Genomic DNA, 23,521 nt, shown 5'->3' with positions numbered 1-23,521 from the left:
CGCCTTTGGGTCAACTAAATGATATTCACAGGAAATGTGCTCAATTCTCAAATCGCATGCGAAATATATTATCAGTACAGTGTTATTTTACACCAAGTACTATTAAATACACACTGTCCAAAATCATGTACAGTATACACACTGTACATGTATGTACTGGTTAAACATTCCTTTTAAATTATTAAAAGTCTTTTAATTTAGTGAATTAGCAAATGCATACACTACATTGCAAATATTTAAAAAGACATTGAAATATGCACAGTATGCACTATGCAGTGTGCACTATATATGCGTGTACATGTTCAGTACAGTGATATTTTTCACCAAGCACTTGAAAATAAACACTGTACAAAATCATGTACAGTATACACACTGCACATGTATGTACTGGTTAAACATTCCTTATAAATTATTGAAAGTCTTTTAATTTAGTGAATTAGCAAATGCATACACTACATTGCAAATATTTAAAAAGACATTGAAATATGCACTATGCAGTGTGCACTATATATGTGTGTACATGTTCAGTACAGTGTTATTTTTTACCAAGCACTTGAAAATAAACACTGTACAAAATCATGTGCAGTATACACACTGCACATTTATGTACTGGTTAAACATTCCTTATAAATTATTGAAAGTCTTTTAATTTAGTGAATTAGCAAATGCATACACTACATTGCAAATATTTAAAAAGACATTGAAATATGCACTATGCAGTGTGCACTATATATGTGTGTACATGTTCAGTACAGTGTTATTTTTTACCAAGCACTTGAAAATAAACACTGTACAAAATCATGTGCAGTATACACACTGCACATTTATGTACTGGTTAAACATTCCTTTTAAATTATTGAGTCTTTTAATTTATTGAATTGGCAAAAGCATACACTACATTGCAAATATTTAAAATGACATTGAAATATGCACAGTATTGAATGGAATGACCAGTACACAGTGTGTACTGTACATGATTGTGGACAGTGTGTATTTATTTGCTTGGTGTAAAATAACACTGTACTGAACATGTACACACATATATAGTGCACACTGTACGCACTGGTTCACATTCATTTTCTATTCTGATATAGGGTTGGGTAGAGGATGTGGGTGGGAGGGGTGGGTTACATGCATACAGACAATTTGAAGCAGAAGATTACCATACCAAATTATTCAGTATACCTTGAATGCATGTTTTATATGCAGTCTCTATGCAGTAAAAGTCAGTCACATACTGCATGTATACAAATCTGCATAGTGCACTATGGGGAGGGTGTTGGGGGGGGGGGAGGGGGTGAGAGGGAGTCAAAGAGTATTAGACAGAACACTTTTAATAAATGCATTTCAATAGTTTCTAATGTTGTTTAACATCTCCTTAAATGAAGATCTTTGTTACCACTGTTTGCCCTCGCAAGCATGTTTCTGTAGAGCTGAGGTAACTCTCATATACGCCACTTTAAGCTGCTCATCAGAGCATTAATAACTAATATAAAAGATGTTTTAGCTCATTCTTTGCATCATAACTATACATATCTTACTAGTTTTGTATTAAAAACCAAAAATAAAACTTTTAATTGTGACCAAATTTGACCTTGAAATGCCCAAAATAGCCCAAAATATTGGTAAAATGTGATGTTTGAGGGCGCTGTTCACAGGCATCGTTGGGCATATGACCCTGAAAATGCAGTTTATTTATAGTCCTTATGCTAGTGGACAACCCTCTTAATTGTTTAGCACCTGTATGCTAATGCTAAGAAGTTGTTGTCATTTGAATTACTCAAATCGGCTTGTGCGAGCATTTTCATACATATGAACGAAGTGATTTTTGCAATTTTCGAGTTGTAAATTTGAGTAGATAACACAAAATACACAACTTTTTGACTTGAGCTTTTAAAAATAGGGTCAATATGCTCCTGAAATAAAGCTATTTAAAAAAAATTAAAAAATACCCACAGGCCCAAAATGGACCCCCAATTAGGGCCAGAAGTGAGATTTCTTAAGTTTGAGGGCGCTGTTCGTAAAATGTACGACCCGCTTGGCTTTTTTTTTGCACTTTTCCCGTACAACTACCACTGGACAAGGATCCTATGGAAATTAAAACTCAAACATGCCTTTGCTTGTGAATATAGAGCACACTCAAAAGTAGGGCCAGAAAAGATCCCTATCTCATTTTCTGCCATTTTAATTACTTGTTACGAAAAATTGAGACCATAAATTTTCCCCAAAATTAGCTAAATTCGAAGACTGGCCATGTGTCTTCCACAATATCTGCAATATCAGACATAAAATACTTTACATTTATGCAAAAAATGCCTCCAAACTTGACACAAATTTAGGGCTCTTAAAATGCAATCTGGATTTGATTGCTAGGCGGGGCCGTATCCTATCAACGATATTTTTTTTTGGCCCAATTTCATCCTTAGAGCCATATGGCAAGACACCATATCAATTTCAGGCGATTCTGAGAGGGTCGACGTGGAGGCCACTGTTGATTTGGCATGGATTGACCCAGTTTACTGGTTAATTGTTTTACACTTAATACCTGGTTATTGGAAACTGAAGTGTACTTTCCTTCCTCTGTATTTGTTTCTGTGGATGTCCATGTTTACAGGGTAGTTAGCCAGAGACATACAGATATATATTTCTGACCGACATTCTCAATATATCTATCATTAGGACTTAAATCTTATTCACATCACTTTCTTTTCACTTCATTAGGTTAACTTGAATTATCCTGAAGCGAGCTATTAGGTGATCACCTATTCCACCTGTAGTTGCACATTTTCGATGGAAGTTTTTCACACTGTGCTGAAAGGAAAATGAATGTTTCATCAGCTTATATTTCCTCTATGTGATGGTAATCACACTAATGGTAAGTGTAGAACAGTAATGATAACGTTTCAAAGATGTGTGGTAGATTTTTGGCTAGCGTCGCAGATCAAGGAATACTCTTTTATCTACAATCGCTCTCACTGAAAGAATTTTATATCACGTTTTAACTCATCCACTAAAAATACAGCTGACAGAATTAATCCCTAGTAAGGACAATAACATGATCGGATTCTTGCTGGATTCTTCCAGAACTTGGTATTTTTGTTATGAGCTTGCCATGACACAAAAGCTGCCTAAACACCCTCTGGTACATTTTACCATTTGCCAAACTGAAATAACAATTGCCTCCTGAGACTCAAATAAATAAATTCTTAAAGAACTCCTGACACTCCCGAGAATGGTAAGACTGGAAGACAACGTGTTGGTTTGTATCAAATTAGTTTGGGTTACCTACAAATATGTCTTCTGTTTAGGTATTTATTTTCTTCAGATTAAAACCAAAATCTTGAAATATCATTTTAGATAATCAATAATGCTGGAGAAACATTAACGAAGTCAACTCAGTCTGTATTGCTGAGCTTTGAGTTAGAGGTATTTGTAATGAACACTCCATCAAATAACAAGAAACCTTGATTAATTTAGGTTGATCACACACAGGTCACACAAATATGGATATAATCTTGAACTTTAATGTACTTTGTTTGTTATGATGTTTATTTACTGTAGTACAGTAGAGATGACTCTTTAAAGCATTTGCTTACATATTGGAAGTATGAATTGAAATATAATTGGAGAGTAAAATGCAAATCACCTCCACCTTTGGTATTCATCTCGAAGGTGTCTATCATATCAGCTGAAGATTATGGTTGAGCTTGTATCTCCTTTACTTCTTTGATATTTTTCTCCAAACTCCTGATAAACTGTGGCACACCAGTTCTAAGATTCACAATCAGATCTTGTGAGGCTAAAAAAGCATTATTCAAGTAAGGTGTACACAAAACCAGTGACTTTGAGAGCCAGGCACAGTTCCATGCACAATTTTATCACCAGACCCACTTTTTAAGTCTTTGTTTATCCTAAGATAAAATATACTATTCTGTATGACATATTTGACTTAGTTTGTATTGAAGATTCAATGCTTGTCTCAATTTCAGATTAATGTTTAGTCAACCTATCCAATCATATTAAATAGTTGTCATGAGTAATGCTAGGTATTGGGTATTGCACTGTGACAAGTAACAGTTTACGATTCTATCACAGAAGATCATACAACACAATATGACAAGCTCTTAGCATGTTATGTCATCTGAAATCCTTAATGCATTTTGTATTATGTTTATGGTCTTAAAGTTATTATGTACTTATGTTATAAGTGTGTGTTTGGGTAGGGGGGGGGGGGGGGTCAGGTTGATGTGTATTGGCAACGGTGGAAATGAAGTTACTAGGACAGTTGTGAAAGCAAAGACAACAACATGTATGTATTAGAGCATTCTCTGCTTCACACTGGTATACCAATTGTTTGATTAAAACAATCCGCTTGACTTCTGTGAGCAATGGAATAACTTTTGAGTAAATATTAAAAAGTCAACTCAATAACAAGGGATGTTATTGTTGCATTAAACATCTAGTTCAGATATTCTCAATATGGAATTAGTGACAACTGATTCTTATTGCTTTTGTCTTTACTCCTCAATAGGTAAATGTGGATTATTCAGTCTTGAGATGATCTTTGGGGGTCACACGATGTGGATCTTGCACAGAATGGTTTACAATATGCTGATGGTAATGGTAAGTTTATGATACATGTATAACAGGACTGGTAAGCTGGGTTGTAGTTATAATTAGATTTGAGTCTGGGTAGAAAGTGATTTTGTTACTTCCTTTATCCTGGTGGAGCAGAGACATGCTTGATCAACAAACTCCCTAAGAACCTAAGGGAAGATAAAGGCCTCAGTCTAACCTACATACACCATCTATAAGGCACGGTATGCCATGCCTATATTGCTTACCAATTTTAAATGTACACAAAACGGTGTGTATGATTAATAAATATGGTCCATTTTTGGTTTCGATGATAATCGTAACAAATGCATTCATGCAGGCGGAGAGTGTGTGTGTATGCGTCTGTGTGTGTGTGACGCTTCACTTGTAAACACGATATCTCAAGTAGGGAAGCTTGGACCAATCTAATATTTGGTGTATATGAGTACCACACTAAGTAGATGTGCCCAATTGTTTTTGGTGCCTGTGAAGGTCACCAAAGGTCAGTTAGAGGCCAAACACCAAAATATTAAAACAAGCAATAACTCCCATTGACAGGGTCCGACATGGTTGATATTTTGGGAGTAGTTGTGAATGGGTTTAGGGATCGTTTCACAACATAAAGGGCATGTGATCCAAGGTTAATAAGGGGTCAAAAGCTAGTATTTTTGCAGTAACTTGAGAAAAAAATGTCCGTCAAGGTTGGGAGTTACGCTATTGTAATCCAGGAGTCGACCCGCATCTAGGTGACCTTTGACCTCAGGTTGACCTCCGGTGACCCTTATCAGTTTTTTTGGTTATTTGAATTTTTGTGGACAAAATCGGATCTCAAAGGTACCTTCCGATCAAAATGGTCCATGGTTGACCCCTGTGCGACCTTCGTGTGCGAAGTTATCAGAGGTCATTTGTTTTAATAAGTGCAGTTAGGATGGTCGCACATACTTGCCATGTTGCTTTTTGGAATCAGCGTGTCAAACTACATCTGACAGCAAGGTGAAAGGTCAAATCTTGAAAAATATGCTCATTTTAGGAGATATGTGGCAAAACAAAAAATAGGTTTTCGATATTTTAATATATGATAGAGCTCTTTGTGCTCTATATAGGAAACCAACTCCCACTTCAATCGGACACCCAGTTCTAAAGTTATGTGGGGCCAAAGGTTGGTTATGATACCTTTCTAGCAATAACATTATGTGTGAACATTTTAGGCCAAACAAATTTTAGGACAGAGTGCATATCATCAAGAGGAACATTTTTGTTAAAAATCATCAGGTCATCCAAGGTCATTCAAGGTTGATTATGTGCAAAAAAATGCCAACTTATGCTAATTTTTGCAACAACTTCTAGTCACAAAGTCTGACATGGCTGTTATATAAGGAAAAGTTGTGAAAGAAGTAGGGGCACATTTTTCAAAAAACTGTGATGTGATCCAAGGTCACCAAAGGTCATTTATGGGTCAAAATGTTTTTTTTTTTTTCCTCAATAACTTGTGAAACTACCACTGACAGGGTCCGACATGGTTGATATTTTGGGACTAGTTGTGAATGGGGTAAGGGATCGTTTCCAAACTTAACGGTAATATGATCCAAGGTCAACAAAGGTCATTAAGGGGTCAAAAACTTGTATTTTTGCAACAACTTGAGAACCAAATGTCCATCAAGGTTGGGATTTTAGGAGTGCACATCATCAAGGGGAACATTTTTATAAAAACCATTAGGTCATCCAAGGTCATTCAATGTTGCTTATGTGCAAAAAACTGCCAAATTATGCTACGTTTTGCAACAACTTCTAGTCACAAAGTCTGACATGACTGATATATTGGGACATGCCCCAAGCGGCAGTATGATAAAGCAAAATTGCTTTGAATAATGTAAAGTCCTTTGCTGTGAGATATGTCAGTCCAACAAATCCAAAGATGAAAACAGCAATACATTTATAGCATGATGTCAGCAACTATTTCAATGGTTCTAACTGAACACTATAGACTCTAGTACATGCCACAATAGGTACTTTGAGTAAAGCACTCTTCTTTACTGTGGTCCAAAAGTTATCACAGACCTCTTGAATTTTCACCTTGATAAATCTAGTGAAAGAAAGGTTGATTTATTTTGTATTCTCTCTTTGACCTCCAGCTGGTACAGTTTTCAACATTGCATTGCAACGGTTTTCCTGTATATGTCTTTCAAGGAATTGAAAAAGAAAATTCAAACATCCAACATCACTGATGACATTACTACTTTTGTGGGTGAGTGTCTTTACAACTCAATTCTCAACTTTCAGTTTTTGAAGTGGTAATGGGTTTTGCTGAATGCCTTTGATCAAGGCAATAGAGCTGTATTAAGTAATTATATTTTAGTGTATTTATGCATATTTATGCATATTAGACCACCAGACCCAAACAAGAATACAATGGGATGTATAGTTACAGCCCTGATCATAAAGTGATGTGCATATTCATGTGTGTTCTTATTTGAAAGGAATATAATACATTTATGAACTACATGCTGTCAACTTCCGAAAGTGATCCCAACATTGTGACAAGATAATTATTTCATTGGTTATTATCTTGCTTTTCCACAATTTTCTTTCATGGACCAGGCCTGGGCACTAACATATTCTTTACCACCCCAATGCAATTTGTTTGCTTCACATGTGTACTTATATAGTTCATTCCTTTTCATTTAAAGCTGAGAAGTCAACCCACAACAGCATTCCATAACAAGCACATCAGTATTATTACAAAGGATAATTTAAATAACCTGCTTTCGTGTCTTCCAAGGTTAGCCAAGAACCATTTACCTTTTTTTTAAGATTTATAATATCACATTTGTTTTATCAAATCATTGCTGCTACATTTAGACAATGAGACAATGGTCATTTTTCCACACAAAATAATAGGTGTTTTGTGCATCCGTGCTGTCGGGGCCTTTTTTTTTGATGTGCTATATTTCTTATATTTCCGACTAAGGGATTGAGATGAAAGAAACTTATTCAGAATGTCCAAACTTTTCTGAAAGGAAATTTAATAAGTTAGTAACGTTGTTGTCTATCCACAATGAGAAGAAAAATCAAAACCCAAATGATTAAAAACAAAAAGAGTTGAACTGTTAATTGCAGTAAACTGTTGTAATATAAATCTAAACAATGTGTATGGTAAATATGAGTCACAAATATTAAATAAATTAAACCAAGACGGGTGAACTTTTTCAACTTAAGAACTTATTCTGGTGTAGTATCAATACACAAATTGATAATTACCTGATTAGCTGAAGCAACTTCAAGGACTTGTATGGTAGAACTCTGTAATAATTTGGAATCATTCCAGGAAATGTGAATAGCCCCTGAAACCAAGTCCTTAACTGACTGCCTGAATTGGTCTGATTGTTCTTCTTGTTCAAGCATACAAAGAATTGCAAACTGACGTCCCTCTTTGGTTTCTTGCAGGTGTTTGATGATGATGTCTGCTGCTGACTTGTTGAGTCCACATGCAAAGCGATAGACATACTGGAGGTCAAGCGGGTTGATGCTGTTCAATGTTTCTTTCACTTTGATTGATGATGCTGCTGAAGACGCTCCTGCAAATCCAAGCAGACATATTATATGGGTTTCAGTGTGTATAGTTTACTGCAGGCATCATATCAAGGTGGTGACACATTATAATAGTGTCACTGTACCATAGCCTTATTTGTAGCATCCAATCGTTAATTTAATTAGCAACCATTGTATATATATAGTTATTTGTAAAACTAGCATTCACATGGTGTATGTTAATGATGTTTTGTTTGATGGTGTTATGACATCATTATTATCACTGTAATTAAAACATGAAACAGGGATTGATTCAAATTTGTGCTAGGCAGTAGACAAAATGGAGACATAATGGCATATAGTATTAATGGTCTATCTGAGGTTCAAAGAAGGATTCACTGTGCCTGAAAGAAACTCAGACAAATATGTCAACAATTAATGTTATATTTTGTGAATTAGGTTTACAACCCTATACCTAACTACATTACATGCTTCAGTGTTTCATTTTAGGTCTAAGCACATGCCCAGTGATTTTGCATATTAACCCTGAAACCTGCCTTAATTGCATGCTTTGTTACTGCTTTGTAAGTACTGACAGGCCAGTATGACAGTGAATTGTAACCCTACGGCTGCTTTGTTGCTGCATTGTTTTAAGTACTTAGAGGCCAGTGTGACAGTAAATAGGACCCTGAAACTTGCCTTTGTGGCATGCTTTGTTTCTGCAATGTAAGTACTGACAGGTCAGTATGGCAGTGAAGGTGGCATACTCGTATTAGCGTCTATATCAAGCTGCCCCAAGTGTTCTCCTTCAGGAAAAGTGCCATTTACGAGCAGGAGAACAACTTTTTTGCTATGTTATCAAATAGGATGTGCTTTTTTGTGGCTTGGATGTTAAAAAGCATGAATGGAAGCACATGTGGTGCAAACATTGGGTCAATTGAGGCAATTTTAGACCAGTTAGCCCTCCCAGGAGCAGCATACGAAAATTGTTTACGACTGAGTAAAGAGGTTTGTTTACAAGTGACTAAAAGTTCCAGCTCTCTTAGCAAAAAATCTGCATGGTCATAGTACGGAAAATTGATAGTGGCAAACTTGTCAGCTATCCAGTGATGGGTAGCGTTTAGACTTAGAGACTACATTACTTTTGTGATATAGTGTGTAAGTCAATGGGGCTTTCATTGGGCGTAGGTCTGATCACAGAACAGGATGCCTTACCACAGTGAAGTCATATGCAATGTAGTGAGTGCTATCATCATCATCATTATTCAATTTAATGTAGGTCAGTCTGACTGGCTTACCACAGTGTCCCATTGCTTATGCTACTTGTCCAATTTTTTGCCCTTTGAGGACTTCATTAATTAAAGGTAGGGTCAATTGGGGCCAAATGTTATATGAAGTTATTTGCAGCCAAAAGGAAGAATGAGTCAAATATGCATCTCTGCTAGATGCTTGCTCACATTGTCACAAAGCTTGATCAATTCAGTCTGTGAAGGGGCACATTAAACAACACAGAAAAAAGTCATAACTTATTTTGTACGTATAACAGTGAAAACTTAGAACTGGATGTATTTCTCTCAACCTGGCAAATTTGTAACATACTCTAACAGACCTATTGTTTTGGTCAAGTGCTCATACTATTGTCAATGAATACGGAAATGTATGAGTGGATGTATTACTATGTTCTAGTTCTAGTTAGTTGTTTTAGTTTGTCCTTTCATGTCAGTGAAACAGAGAGCAAACTGTGGAAACTTGTAAGATATATATATATATATATATATATATATATATATATATATATATATATATATATATATATATAAAGAATGGAATCATCATATATTTGAAGAAGCAGCTTGTTGCATGTAATCTAAACCTCAATGTTTTTGCATTCCTGGTTAAGATTTAAATTATCATGTTTACAACAGTACACTGAGTATTTGGCATTGAGATTGATATCCTAGTGTACGACATTCATGCTGATACAAAAATACTTGTTTATTTGTTTATTACTATGGAGTACGACCTTAAGTTCCTTTTTCAGTAACAGATTACTATGCAAATTATTATGCAAATAATTGGGCATATGCATTATACTATTGACCTCAGGTGAGTTAGGGTCATCAGTGTTGCTGCTCTATAGTTCTACTCTGCTAGAATTGGTAAAGGTTTTGACAAATACTTCTTAGCATATTACCCTCGAAATTGTCAACTTTCTTTGAAAAACAATTACAGAGAAAAGAGAGAATTTGCAGAGGATGATTTCATTTTATGAGGTCATGGAAATAATATTTTGGTTTTTCTGATATTAGGTTTTGACTGGTTTGTCACATATTTCACTCTTACAATGTCACCAAATTACAGATTCCTTAAATGTAATTTATTAGTTCGTGTTCTTGTCTCAATACTTGCAAACTAAATTTGCCTAGGATGAAGATAGTCACAGCGTTTGTTTACGTTCTAACATTTTGTGTTTTATTATAGTGGTAGTCGACCAGGTCATCTATGAAATCTTTGTGAGATGAGATATTATCAAAAGCTTCATTTTTAATACATTTTGGATTAGGTTGATTAAACAAATAATCGAACACTAAAAGGAACATGGAATCATATACGATTTTGTAAGGAAAATACCACATGGCTATTTTGATAAATGATTGAAAAATGATGAATAAAAACAAAGATATTTTTAGCAGCGTTGTCTTGATGATATCAATCATTGTATTGTTGCCAAATGCAAAATATTGCCAACTCTATGTAATTCATATCTTTGTGATACAAAATGTGATGAGGATCTGGTTTATATATTTACTTCCATATTTTCTATCTTTGCCTAAGCATTTTTGAGAAGCAATCAAATTTAACCACAGGAAAAGCATTTTAACAATATGTGGGGATAACTTTATTGAACTGACGAGCAAAAATAGCAAACATCTAGTGAATATGCCGAATAACGTGTTCTTTAATAGATACAAAAGTCAAATTATTCAATATGGTTGTACATTCACAACAATGTAAGAAATCGTGTCCATCCTAGATTACCCAGATGTGTACAACTTGCTTGTAAATCCAGTGTAGTTAGCTTTTTCCGACATTGCTTTGATCTTCCTGAGGGTATCTCTACCTTTAGGCGCTCTTGTCTTCAATACAACAAGCATACATATAGAAAGATCCAAACCCAAATCTTTGTTATGTTGAACTGGGTCAGTGACAAATGAGGACTTTATTTACTTACATTGAAAAGCGTGTTGCATAAATGTTAATTTACATATATACATAGCAGACACTGTGGGTTGGGGGTACGAGGAGCGTAAGCTGTTTACATATGCACATAAAAGGACATACGAACAATACTTCCATATCTTAGGTTTACTCATTATCTTACACATCAGAGATGAAAAACTGTGGTTATGCATCAATATTATCTGTACTGAAGACTTACCTTCACTAAGAATTGAAACCAGATGATGAGAGGCATACAATTCACATATGATTTTGTGCCATATTCGTGCTTCCGTCTTATATCGACACTGGGAAATGTCAAAAACCACTTCCTGTGCAAACATCCCAAGCCTTATATAGTTATCATAGAACTCTTGTCCAAGTTCTGAAACTAAATAGGTGTTCTCCCATGCCAGCTGCTGGTTCTTCCGTGTGAGGCCGTCGAAAGCAATACGGTACAGTTTAGCTAGTTCCTTTTCAAAAGCAGGCACCTCCGTATTAGCATCTTTCTTGATTTTCATATGGTTATGAACGCATGCGATCACATAAGTGAAAAATCTTGTTACTGTGCTAAATATCTCGATTTCTGGCCTCTCGTGTGCTATGTGAGCAACCATAGTGGAGAAGAGAGGGACCTGACAGAGATCTCTTAAGAAGGGGTTTCTCTGAAGCTGCTCTTCGATCCGATCTGCCAACTGGACATCATCAGCCACCGCTTTTAGGACATAGTTTCGACGTTCAGCCACCCCAAACCCTGTTAATCTGATTCGTTTTGTTTCGGGGTGTAAGTTAGGCGGGAGGTTCAATGTCCTGGTAAGTATGATGACAAGGATGTCTAGAAACATTTTCATCTCAATGATGGAGGAGATATGTGTTTTGGTGTTCTTGTCAGGATACTCGTCATAACTGTCAAATAACATGACAACAGACTTTTTGTTTACTTTGAGGATTTCCTTAATGCAAGAGTCGTCCATGTCCTCATCTTCGGGCACTATGGAATGCTTTATGGCAGTGTATATAGACTTTACACCTTCCAGTTGCCTCAACTGGAGAAATATAAGTATTTCCACGTCTTTGAGAGGAGATTCAGGGTTGTTAGTACACCAGTCATAGACAAACTGTGATGCAAGTGTTGATTTTCCGAACCCAGGGTCAGCCTCGATGATCTTTCTATTTGACTTAGTTTTGGGGCTGCTCAGAATATCGTTGTAAGAATCTAACGATTCTAGCACATCGGGCTTTTGCATGAAATCACCCTCCTGAACAGAGCAGTAAATACCTCCCTGAACAAATATACTGTTAACCTTACACTTGTTCATGGAAGGAAATGGCTTAGCTGTTTCGTAGTGCTTTCGATAGGCTGTTTTTGCATACTTGATGAGATCGTTTTTCTTTCCTGAGATAAAAAAAACAAAGAGTGTTTAGCACTTGAAAGGTTACATGCAGACATTGTGACCTTACTTCTGAATCAAACTTATCGAGTGGGTTTAAGTGAAACGGGAGTGCAGTATAAAACTCTCAATTGTGAAATTCAGTTTACATAAGGTTAAATATCAGTCACCAAGTATGTCTAGCGTACTTTGTAGCTACTTTTTATTGGTGACGTAACGTCAAATCATGTAATGGGTTACCAATTTTTATTATAAAAGCTACATATTTTTAAAACACTAATAGCAATAGATGCTTAACTGAACTTTTCTTTAACTATGTTGCACTCACCAAAATTCAAATTCTCATTATAGCGGAGACGAAGTCAAAGTATAGGGTGTCAACTATCATAATATATGCCTAATCATTGAGTTAATGTTAAATATAAAACCAAGACGTACTAATCTCTACCAATAGCGTTGAGCTTAAACAGAAACTCCATCCCCTCACTCAGGGGCGTCAATCCGATTTGAAACGTGGGGGGACGGAATCGATTCGAGTATTCCGGCCGTAAGTACTATCTAAGCGGAGCGCCACCATCGGTTGGCGCGCAGCGTACAAGAAAATTTTTCTTCTGGCAGACCCCTCAGATTGCAGGAAACGGCACTTCCCGTGCATTATGGCAGAAAGCAACACCCCTAAAATTGATAAAAATTTCCGGCATTTTTTTTATTTTGGGAAATACTCTCGAAGGAAGTGATCGCCATTTATTCCTAAGTTTACCAATTCCTCGTCTCCCAGAAGCGCCCAACATTTAAGATATCGAAACATTTTCGTGTTGGCTGATCCATGATCACCGCCCATCAAGGGCGGCGGAAGCACTTTTAATCTGGGGGGGGGGCACCGACATCAAAGGGCACTTTGCAGCAATTCGATTGGACTGATGCAGCCTTATATATTTAGTACCCTTTACAACTCTTATTGTATTATCTTATTTGTACACACATCACTCCATCAACGCCCCCCCCCCCTCTCAAGGAAAATATGCATACTAGCACTGCAATATCCAATGTGAAAATTGGGAAACAAGGAACAAGTTTTCTTTTGAGACAAAATGAGGCGAAATCATGCTAATTGCTAATGTAGGAATCTTCCGAATTAGAGTTTATTTCTTGTTAATATCTTAACAAATTTGTTTCATTCGAAATAGCTTTGAGTTTGACCCACAGAAATTCACTAAGAGTCAGAGGTGTAGCCAGGAGTTGCAAAGTTGTATGCACGACTATCTGAGCGGAGCGCCACCATCGGTTGGCGCAGAGCGTAGTAGAAAATTTTTGGTTTTACAAACCCCTCAGATGGCCGGAAAAAGGCCCTTCCCGAGTGTTCATTCTGGTTCCCTGGCCTCTTGCTAACTTGAGACACCTCAATTTTTATGTAGAAAATGGGCACATTTTTAACCTGGGGAAAAGTGGGGGCACGTGCCCCCTGTGCCCCCCGGTTCCGCCGCCCTTGCCGCCCATGCCCGTGAGAAGTGGTGACTGGGTGAAGAAAAAGCCATGCCGTTTGAAAACATGGGCAGAAAAAGTGAAAGTAGCGAAACCTAAGGTAAAACGCGCGATAACGAAGTGATTATTTTCCAAGTTTATTGAGACTGTATCAAACGCGAGCTTAGGACAAACATATTCAAAGGTAATGGCATTACTAATCCCGATATGTCGTCTTTGAGGTGTGTGGAAAATCCGCAACGACCATCAAAGAGCAATTGAATATTTAGTCTACTTTTCGATTTCGAAAACACTTTTTTTTTAAATTATGACAAAATTTTATGACACCTTTGATTTTTTTTCGGGGGGGGGGGCTGTGCCCCCGGGCCCCAATGGGCACGACGCCACTGACCCCAGGGCCTCAGATATAGGCCCATTGCAGGGGTGGGCAACCTTTTGAACGAATGGGCCAGATTTTAGGAGTGAAAGATTGACAGGGCCGCACCTAACCAACGGCCTGCTGCTGATTTCAAACCTTTGATTCCGAGGACGTTCAAGCAATAGGTGTGTGTACTTAATCTGTATTCACAAAACCATAATGTCAATACAGTCCTGTTGATAATTAATGGTGATAATAGACCAACCTGACAGCATCATAAGTGCAGATAAATTCTAAGCAGCTAGCTCGTTTTTGGCGATGATGCAAAATAGATTGATTTTTCTTTTTCTTGAGACATCTCACGGGCCACAAAAAAATCACTGGCGGGCCGCATGTGGCCCGCAGGTTGCCCACCTCTGGTCTATAGGAACGATGTCCCAAAATTTCCCCGGACATATAGGCGAAGGAAGCTATCCGCCGCGACTGCATGTGAGTTTCTCGACTTTCTGTCCTGGGAGTCATACCACAAAATGGTGCATTTTTCTCATACGCCATTATTAATAATTTAAATAACTAACTAATAAGGCACAGCCCATATCCGAGTTCGTATAGCGAGCTTAGCGCAAATTTGGCGCCAGCATGTTAAACCAGGTTGCTAGGTCTACGAGAATACATTTAAATGAAATTTGAAAACAAGGATAGCAAGACAAACAACTTTTATTATGTTTTCAGGACCTGACACATGCGCATGTATCGTCAGACTTAGAATAGGTCCCATGTGAGTGGTGGCTAAAGTGATGAAGGCATGAAAATAAATCAGTGGTTGTTCGTTGGAGTCCTGAAGCAAGTTACCTCGGTTGCTAGGTGGATTTGCATCTGGTTATCGGGTGAATTCTGGTCGGAGCGTACTATGTAACCACCATGTACTCAGGGACGTAGCTAAGGCCTGATGATTGGGGAAGGGGGGGGGGGGTGTAGTGGCTGAAAATCGGTTTTGAAGCCAGAAAATTCCAACTGCTGCTTTGTACCCCCCACCCTCCCGCTACTCGTGAACGATACGGTCAGTGTCAGTCAGAAAACCCAATCTTTCGCGACTGCACTTCCGTTACGAACTTGTTGCGATACATTTGTACCCACTGGCACTCATTTCAAAAACTTATTGGCCCCCCCCCCACCCCAACCAAATATTTTTGTGAAATTCGGGAAATATGCTGATAGCTTTTTTGATAATTTGCAACGTGTTTTTCAGTGGTTATACTGATATTATTATTACCCAACAATTATCACCATTACGGAAGGGTAATAAGACGGAAAATGATTGTATGCTATTTGCATGCGATGTAAAAACCGATGCATGCCTGTATGATATGCACATGACCATGTGTGATGCGCGCGTAGCGCGCGAAAAATTTTGGTTATATTTTTCGGGCAAGTCGTTACAACCCCCCCCCCCCCCCCCCCCACAAAACAAATTGGGCTCCTACGCCTATGACGGTAGTTCTATTAGGCATTTTTTTGTAGTATTCAAAATCATAAGAAGTTTTGTACGGTGGAGTATAAGAATCGCGAGAAACAATTTCCCAAAGTGGCAAGGAAAACGTGGTAAATATGACCGGTTAAAGGTCAAGTTTGACCGAAATTTTTTAAAAATTTTACATGAAAAGGCCTAGATAAACTAGAGTGCGACAGTCGGAAATTCCGACTGTCGCACTCCAATTTTCCAAGTAGCGTCAGTTTTACCATGGCTTGGGGGTGAGACACACCCACACCCCCTCTAACGACGTCCCTGCGCGGTGAATATGGAGCACGATCACATGGCCTCTGTTGAGTCATGGTGCTCCGTAGCCTTGTCTTCAAACGCCTCAAAGCACTAAAAGATCTCTCGGCTTCCGTCGAACTGGCGGAGGAGACGAGGAGCAACCGCAAGAGAGCTTCGACTTCACCAAACATAGCCCATACCACTGGATTCATCAACTTGAATATTTGTCTATACCCTTCAACCGACGACGAATTTAACTGGCCTCGAAATAAAGGCAGACTAAGCTTAAGATTGTTGGAGAGCTCAGGGTACCAACTCACGAGATCTGGGTGGAATTCTCCATTCAGCAACATTGAGTGATATTCGAGGATATGAATCCTAAGATGTGTAAGCCGTAACCAAATAGAGCCACGACACTACTCTTTTTCCAAATGTGTGGGGGGGGGGGACATTTGATATTTTTTCAACCATCCATCGAAATGTGGGGGGGGGGACGTGTCCCCCCGTCCCCCCCCCCCTGGATTGACGCCCATGCCCTCACTCTATAGAGCGTGGAGCTGCCAATGTAACTCAAGAGTTCATTGATTAGTGAAAGAACGTCACCAGCATGTGGTATTACTTCCATGTCGTGCATGCTCTCATGTTATGGTGAACGTGTTCTTTCACTGTCAATCAGTTAATTAGCATTGTTAACCCACTTGATAAAGAATTACAGTGTGAAATTCAAATTATCAAATATTATTGTCATATACTATTTATTATCAAATTACTACAGTTATACCCATGAGTAGAAAACACATGTTAAGCGCATCGAATTGAAAAATGATACCATTATCGGTCTCACTAACTTTACTACACACCCTATATTGAACAATGTAACATACAATTACTTAATGTCCCAAAGCCGTTTGTAAATTGGAATAAGTTACAAGTATACGAATTTAAATGGAATATGTTTTATTTACCATTCGCTGCCGTCAGAGATTCAAGAGGAGAACACTTTCAGTTTCGATCCATTCAAAGAATATTAGTAACAAACTTGTTTTACATAAAATCAAACAACAACCATTGGATACGTTTTATGAGAACGAAAATGAGGCATTGGAATATTAATTTTTGGACATGTAGCATTATCTAAGAATTCCAGTAAAATATCTCATTCAGATGTATTGTAGACGGCTTTGACCTTAGGATCGAGAATAATAAATTTGAATTACTAAGATACTATACACCCAATCATCTTGTTTTATTATTACACGCAAACTATTTTATCTTCAATTGTTAAATGAACAATAATCATCCAGCTATATTTGATGAAACTTCACTTTAGCAAATCCTTCGAAAATTACCAATCGATGGAGGTAATGCGCATTCTTAAGACTGCTGCGAGTGCATACGAACTTTCATGTATAAAGATATGCTTTAAGTTACAGTACCTTCTAATTGAGCCTTAGAATGATCATCACTGGAACATAGCCTCCCTGTATGTTCCTCATACAGCTTTCTTACACGCATCTCAATCCCAGAAAGACAAATTTTCTTCAGCGCACACAGAAGTGTCATGATACTTGTTGGCTCTATTTGTCCTCTCTCTTCCATATAACGAATCATGAGAAGGCCTGAACTGGCTGCTGCATTGCTCAACTCTTCTATGACAACAGGCGGATATTCAAAGAACGTAGCAAGATCAAGAACAATTTTAACAGTCAGAACAGTAGCAAGTGCAACTTTAAAACTACCAAAACCTGTTGAAAATAACGAAAGAGGATAAAAGACACCTAACTAGCACATGGAACACTCATTCAGATATGAAGGAATGTAGTAACAACGGATGCGTTAGTGAAATGAACTTGAAAACTTTAAACTTATCGATCAAAATGTAATGACCTGGTAATCCCTTTCACTTCAAAAGTTTGATTTGCATATGATATTATGTTGTCAAAATATATTCATGATATCCGCATTAAATTCGCTAATATTATAGTGTTTTTATAAAAGAAAAGTGAATATGGATTCTCAACTAAATTAGAAAACGCTACAGTGTACCGTGGATTGTAAATAAAACAGCCTAACACAAGAAACGACAATTTACTTACTAAATGCTAATTGTTCGGTTTATAAACTTACCGTTTACTGCCTTCTTTAAATCTGGTTTGATGTCCACGGGATTAACATTGGCAGCCATCTTAAGTCTGTAACTTTGCATGCAAAATAAACATTAATTTGACTGGAAATTCTATGTAAAGTTCCACAGTCAAGGCATTAACAGGATTACTCGGGATATAAATGGGTTTCCAGAATATTTATACTTTGAATGGTTAGTGTTACATTTTTTTGGCTGATTGTCTCTCTCATGTTATCGATGGTGCAAACTTTATAATTGGTATACATGATGTGTATGAATCTAACTTTTATTGTACATAATTCCGTATAACTGTACAGTTAAAATACGAATTTGAATTGCTGATTATTCCGGCATATGAAATTATTCGAAACAAAATCAGTAAGTTGTTATCATAATTTAAAGATTGATAGAACCGAACGGGAATTGGTTTTAAAGACCTAAAAAAAGGTTAGCACAAATTGTTTGCGATATTGTATTTATATATCACTGAATTCTCCAAATAGCAGATTAGTTTAACTATACATCCAACCTATTCAAATACTGCTAATGTTCTTTCTTCATAGTCGTATTGGATGCAATCAATCTGAATGAACTTGGTCTTTTATGATTATAATTTTAATCACTTACTAGGTACATCTCAATGGTATTATGTGTTAGCGTAGTCACGCTGACTGTCCTATATACTTTGAATGTTTGTTGACTTTATCTCTCAAAAAACATGTTATATTGAAAATAGTATCGACATGTCACTGTTATCCACATAAAAAAGTTGTTACGATGAACACATATTTTTCTTTTATTTACCGCTACAAATTATTACTGCTTAAGAGCTGTATAGGGCACAGTTATTAATAGAGACAGAAACAGAAAGTCGACAAAACATTAATTTGAAAGTAGTTGAGTTCAACTTTACCAAACCATCTCAATTTTCTTCAATATTATCTTCAAAGTAAAACGACATTGGTACTAATCACGTGTTGAGGTAAGAAAAACTATTGGATTTGCTTGATCTTGAAACATTATTAGAATTAGACAATTCTAAAGTTTATTGTCGATCACTTGAAAAGTAATATAATGTCATAAATGTTACGTAAGTACAAGGACAGTAGTCCTTTTATTTGAGTTGTTCTTTTATTTTGAGGAGTCTGGAAGTACATGATGACATTTAATTTGACATCAATTATCACCTTATTGGCATTGCTTTTGTATGTTTCCATACCTATTCACATTGTTGTTCATAGTTGTAACATTTCAACATGATTTCAAAATAACATTATAAAAGGATGATATCACTTTCTATGTACAAAGTTATTTAGCAAAATAAGGTCTAAGCTATAATAACACGAACTTACAATAATTCGTCTATCAAATTCCTTGTCAAATTACTGCAATAATCACAACAAATTCATAACGACAATAAAGTACAGTAGCTTTTCTTAACAAAAATTGCTCATTGGTCAGCAGCAATGATATTGTTTGACCAATACTCCCTACAAATGTTGAATGCTCAACAGTAGCACTGCTCACAGATCACAATCTTAACTAATAATTTGAATCACGGCGACAATACTTAACTTGAGTAGGATGATACAATACAACACGTTTTAAATTCATAACGCTTTACAGGAGTCCATTTGAGATCATACTAGCTCTGATGTATGCAACATTGCAAAGAAAGGATTAATAAAAGTCACACTGTGTCTGCCCTTGCATTCCATCGTGATATAAAACTACACTATTGTGGTAGATGTTATATCAATTAAGGGAAGCTAATGATGCGTTTGATTGTCACTTTCAGCAAGATCCAGGTAATTATGGTCAGTAACAATGGCCGCATGGCTCAATCAGTTGAGAACAATAGTATACTTAGACGCGGTTCTTGTTTCGTTTTGCTTCGTTTTAGCATTCACTTAAAGTTCATATTGATTATACCAATCTAACGAAAACTTTATCAGATTGCTAACCTACCATCGGTGTTAACCTTATTATAATTTGTTTTACCCAGTGTTTCTTTCTTTTGATCGACCCATCAATAGATCTATCCTATCCATCCTATCCATCATATCCATCCAATCCATCCATCCACTCCATCCATCCTATCCATACATACTATCCATCAATCCTATACATCCATCATATCTATCATATCCATCATATCTATCATATCCATCCTATCCATCCATCCATCCGATACATCCATCATATGTATTCATCTTATCCACCCATCCTATCCATCCATCCTATCCATCCATCCAATCCATACATCCTACCCATCAATCCTATACATTCATCATATCAATCCATCCTATCCATCCTATCCGCCCTATCCATCCATCCGATACATCCATCATATTTATCCATCCTATCCATCAATCATATCCAGCCATTCATCCTATCCATCAATCCTATCCATCCATCCTATCCATCTATTCTATCCATCCATCCTATCCATACATCCATCCATCTATCCACCCATCCAACCACCCATCCATCCATTCATCCATCCATTAATCCATCCATCAATCCATCCATTCATCCTATCCATACATGCATCTTATCCATCCAACCATCCCATCCATCATGTCCATTCTATCCATCCTACCCATCCTAGCAATCCATCCTATCCTTCCATCCTATCCATTTTATCCATCCATCCTATCAATCCATCCTATCCATCCATCATATGTATCCTATACATCCATCCTATCCATCCATCATATCCATCCATCCATGAACCATATCCATCCATCCATCCTATCCATTCATACTATACATTCATCCTATCCATTCATACCTATTAAGCCATTCATCCTATCCATCCATCCATCCATCTACCCATTCATCCATCCATCCATCCATCCCATCCATCCATCCGATCCGTCCATCAAATCTATCCTATCCCTCTTACCTATCATATCCATCCATCCTATCCATCCATCCATACTATCCATCCATCCTATCAATCCATCCATCCATCCATCCTATCCATACATCAATCTTATCCATCCATCCATCCCATCCATCCTGTCCGTCCTATCTATCCTATCCATCCTTTCTATCATATCCATCCATCCTATCCATCCATCCTATCCATCCATCCTATCCATCCATCCATCCTATCCATCCATCCATCCATCCACCCATTCATCCATCCATCCTATCCATACATAAATCTTATCCATTCTATCCACCCATTCATCCATCCATCCATCCTATCTATCCTATCCATCTTAGCTATCCTATCCATCCATCCTATCCATCCTATCCATCCATTCACCCATTCATCCATCCATCCATCCTATTCATACATCAATCTTATCCATCCATCCATCCCATCCATCCTATCCGTCCATCCTATCTATCCTATCCATCTTACCCATCCTATCCATCCATCCTATCCATCCATCCTATCCATTCTATCCATCCTATCCATTATATCCATCCATCCTATCCATCCATCCTATCCATTTATCATATGCATCTTATGCATCCATCCTATCTATCCTATCCATCCATCCTATTCATCCATTCATCTTATGCATCCATCCATTCATACTATCCATTTATCCTATCCATCAATCCTATTCAACCATTCATCATATCCATCCATCCTAACTATCAACCAGTCTATCCATCCTATCCATTCTATCCATCCTATTCATTTATCCTATACATCCATCCTATCCATCCATTCATCAGTCCACCTTCCTACCTACATATCTATCTATTTATATATCTGTCTCTGTATAATAACAGTATTTTTACCAAACAAGCTCTTTTTTTGGGGGATGGGGGGGGGGAGGCCAATGTTCACATGTACGCAGTTTTAGTTCCATAAAAATCTGTTTCTGCTAATATTAATTATGATTAGGTACTATCATGAATTTTGTGTTTTCTGAATATTCTCTATTGGCAAACGACAGTTGTTTTGTTTTTAAGTCTTCCTTTCCGACATGGATTTTCATGGAGAGCCAACGCATTTTGCGTTGCTGGAAAATAACTGAATAAATTTATGGAGAAAGTAGGCTGCTAATTGAAAGTATTTAATAGCAGAATCCAGTAGAAATGGGCAAAACCCACACCATCAGACACATCATAACAGAAATACATAGCAGAAAAGATAACGTTTCTATAAGTGTGGTTAGTTTACTAATACATTTTCTACTATAGCATCAAATGCTTCACTTACCAGTTAGATATTTCTGTCAGATACTTTCTATAAAACTGGGGTGATCAACACTTCTCGCATAACCGATAGAATCTGTAAACCGATAGAAAACTTTATATTATGTAATAAAGAAAGTCGCGTCAACCTACGTTGGTGAAAAACCTAACGTAGTTGTTATGGTATTTAACAATATTGAAGTTGTAAATAGTATTACGAGTTACTTTTATGTTGAAATCATATTCGTAATCGTGTTCGTTCAGACGTTGAAAGTTTGTCACCCTGGCTTTAGTATTGACCCAACCAACATAAAAGGCATTGAAATAGTGTCTAGTAATATAAGCATTCCGTATCATATCTTGCAGCGACTTGTCAGTAAAACACACCAAAGTACACGTAAAGCTCTATTACCACGACTTCCCGGGTATCATCAGGTAAAATTGAGTCGATCGGAAAATACTGACAAAGATATGTTAGGATCAGAGATATATAATGGAAGACAAGGAACATGAGATTTGAAATACTGATAAATATATACAACGTGAATAAGGAAGGAATGCTTCAGTTTTGGTATTTACTTTCCTTAGGAAGAGAATATTTTGCTATTGCTGTGTATGTATCATAATTATATTTATTCTATGAGGAAATGGAGGGTGTGATTCTAATGAGTCTAGCATCAAGATTAAAATGTAGAGTAGCCGAAATAGCTAACTACACACCACTGTAAAGATTAATGGACCATACATTGGTTGTATGCATGACTACACACAGATGTTCGTAGGATTGTGTACGGATTGTTGTCTTGTTTACACAAGAGCAGCAACGCTACAGAAGCTCATGTAACCTTCTATTTGAGATATTTGTTTTTCTCGTGCATTAGACATACGCGAGATAACGG

The 23,521-nt window shown here is 37.1% G+C and overlaps 2 protein-coding genes across 19 annotated transcripts in view; one reads left to right on the top strand and one right to left on the bottom strand.

Moving 5' to 3' along the window:
• LOC139970086 (uncharacterized) overlaps window positions 1-10,813 on the top strand; it is a 343,535-nt gene extending 332,722 nt beyond the window's left edge. For 15 of the 18 annotated variants that reach the window (XR_011793946.1, XR_011793945.1, XR_011793944.1 and 12 more), the window contains 5 exons: window positions 2,722-2,875; window positions 4,532-4,623; window positions 6,729-6,841; window positions 7,284-7,375; window positions 8,041-10,813. The gene's annotated coding sequence lies outside the window, so the exon portion shown is untranslated. The remainder of the gene's footprint in view (window positions 1-2,721; window positions 2,876-4,531; window positions 4,624-6,728; window positions 6,842-7,283; window positions 7,376-8,040) is intronic. The other 3 variants (XM_071975759.1, XM_071975758.1, XM_071975757.1) reach the window with 2 other exon arrangements.
• LOC139970030 (uncharacterized) overlaps window positions 1-23,521 on the bottom strand; it is a 407,172-nt gene that overhangs the window by 368,935 nt on the left and 14,716 nt on the right. Inside the window, exons 3-6 of the mRNA XM_071975586.1 lie at window positions 18,461-18,531; window positions 17,770-18,078; window positions 11,564-12,739; window positions 7,855-8,171 (exon numbers count right to left, since the gene is read on the bottom strand). Coding sequence (XP_071831687.1) covers window positions 7,855-8,171; window positions 11,564-12,739; window positions 17,770-18,078; window positions 18,461-18,531 — 1,873 coding nt within the window. The remainder of the gene's footprint in view (window positions 1-7,854; window positions 8,172-11,563; window positions 12,740-17,769; window positions 18,079-18,460; window positions 18,532-23,521) is intronic.

Source organism: Apostichopus japonicus, chromosome 7 (genome assembly GCF_037975245.1).
Source record: "Apostichopus japonicus isolate 1M-3 chromosome 7, ASM3797524v1, whole genome shotgun sequence".
NCBI lineage: Eukaryota > Metazoa > Echinodermata > Holothuroidea > Aspidochirotida > Stichopodidae > Apostichopus > Apostichopus japonicus.
Note: the sequence above shows the minus strand (reverse complement) of the source record. Positions and strands in the feature narration are given on the sequence as shown.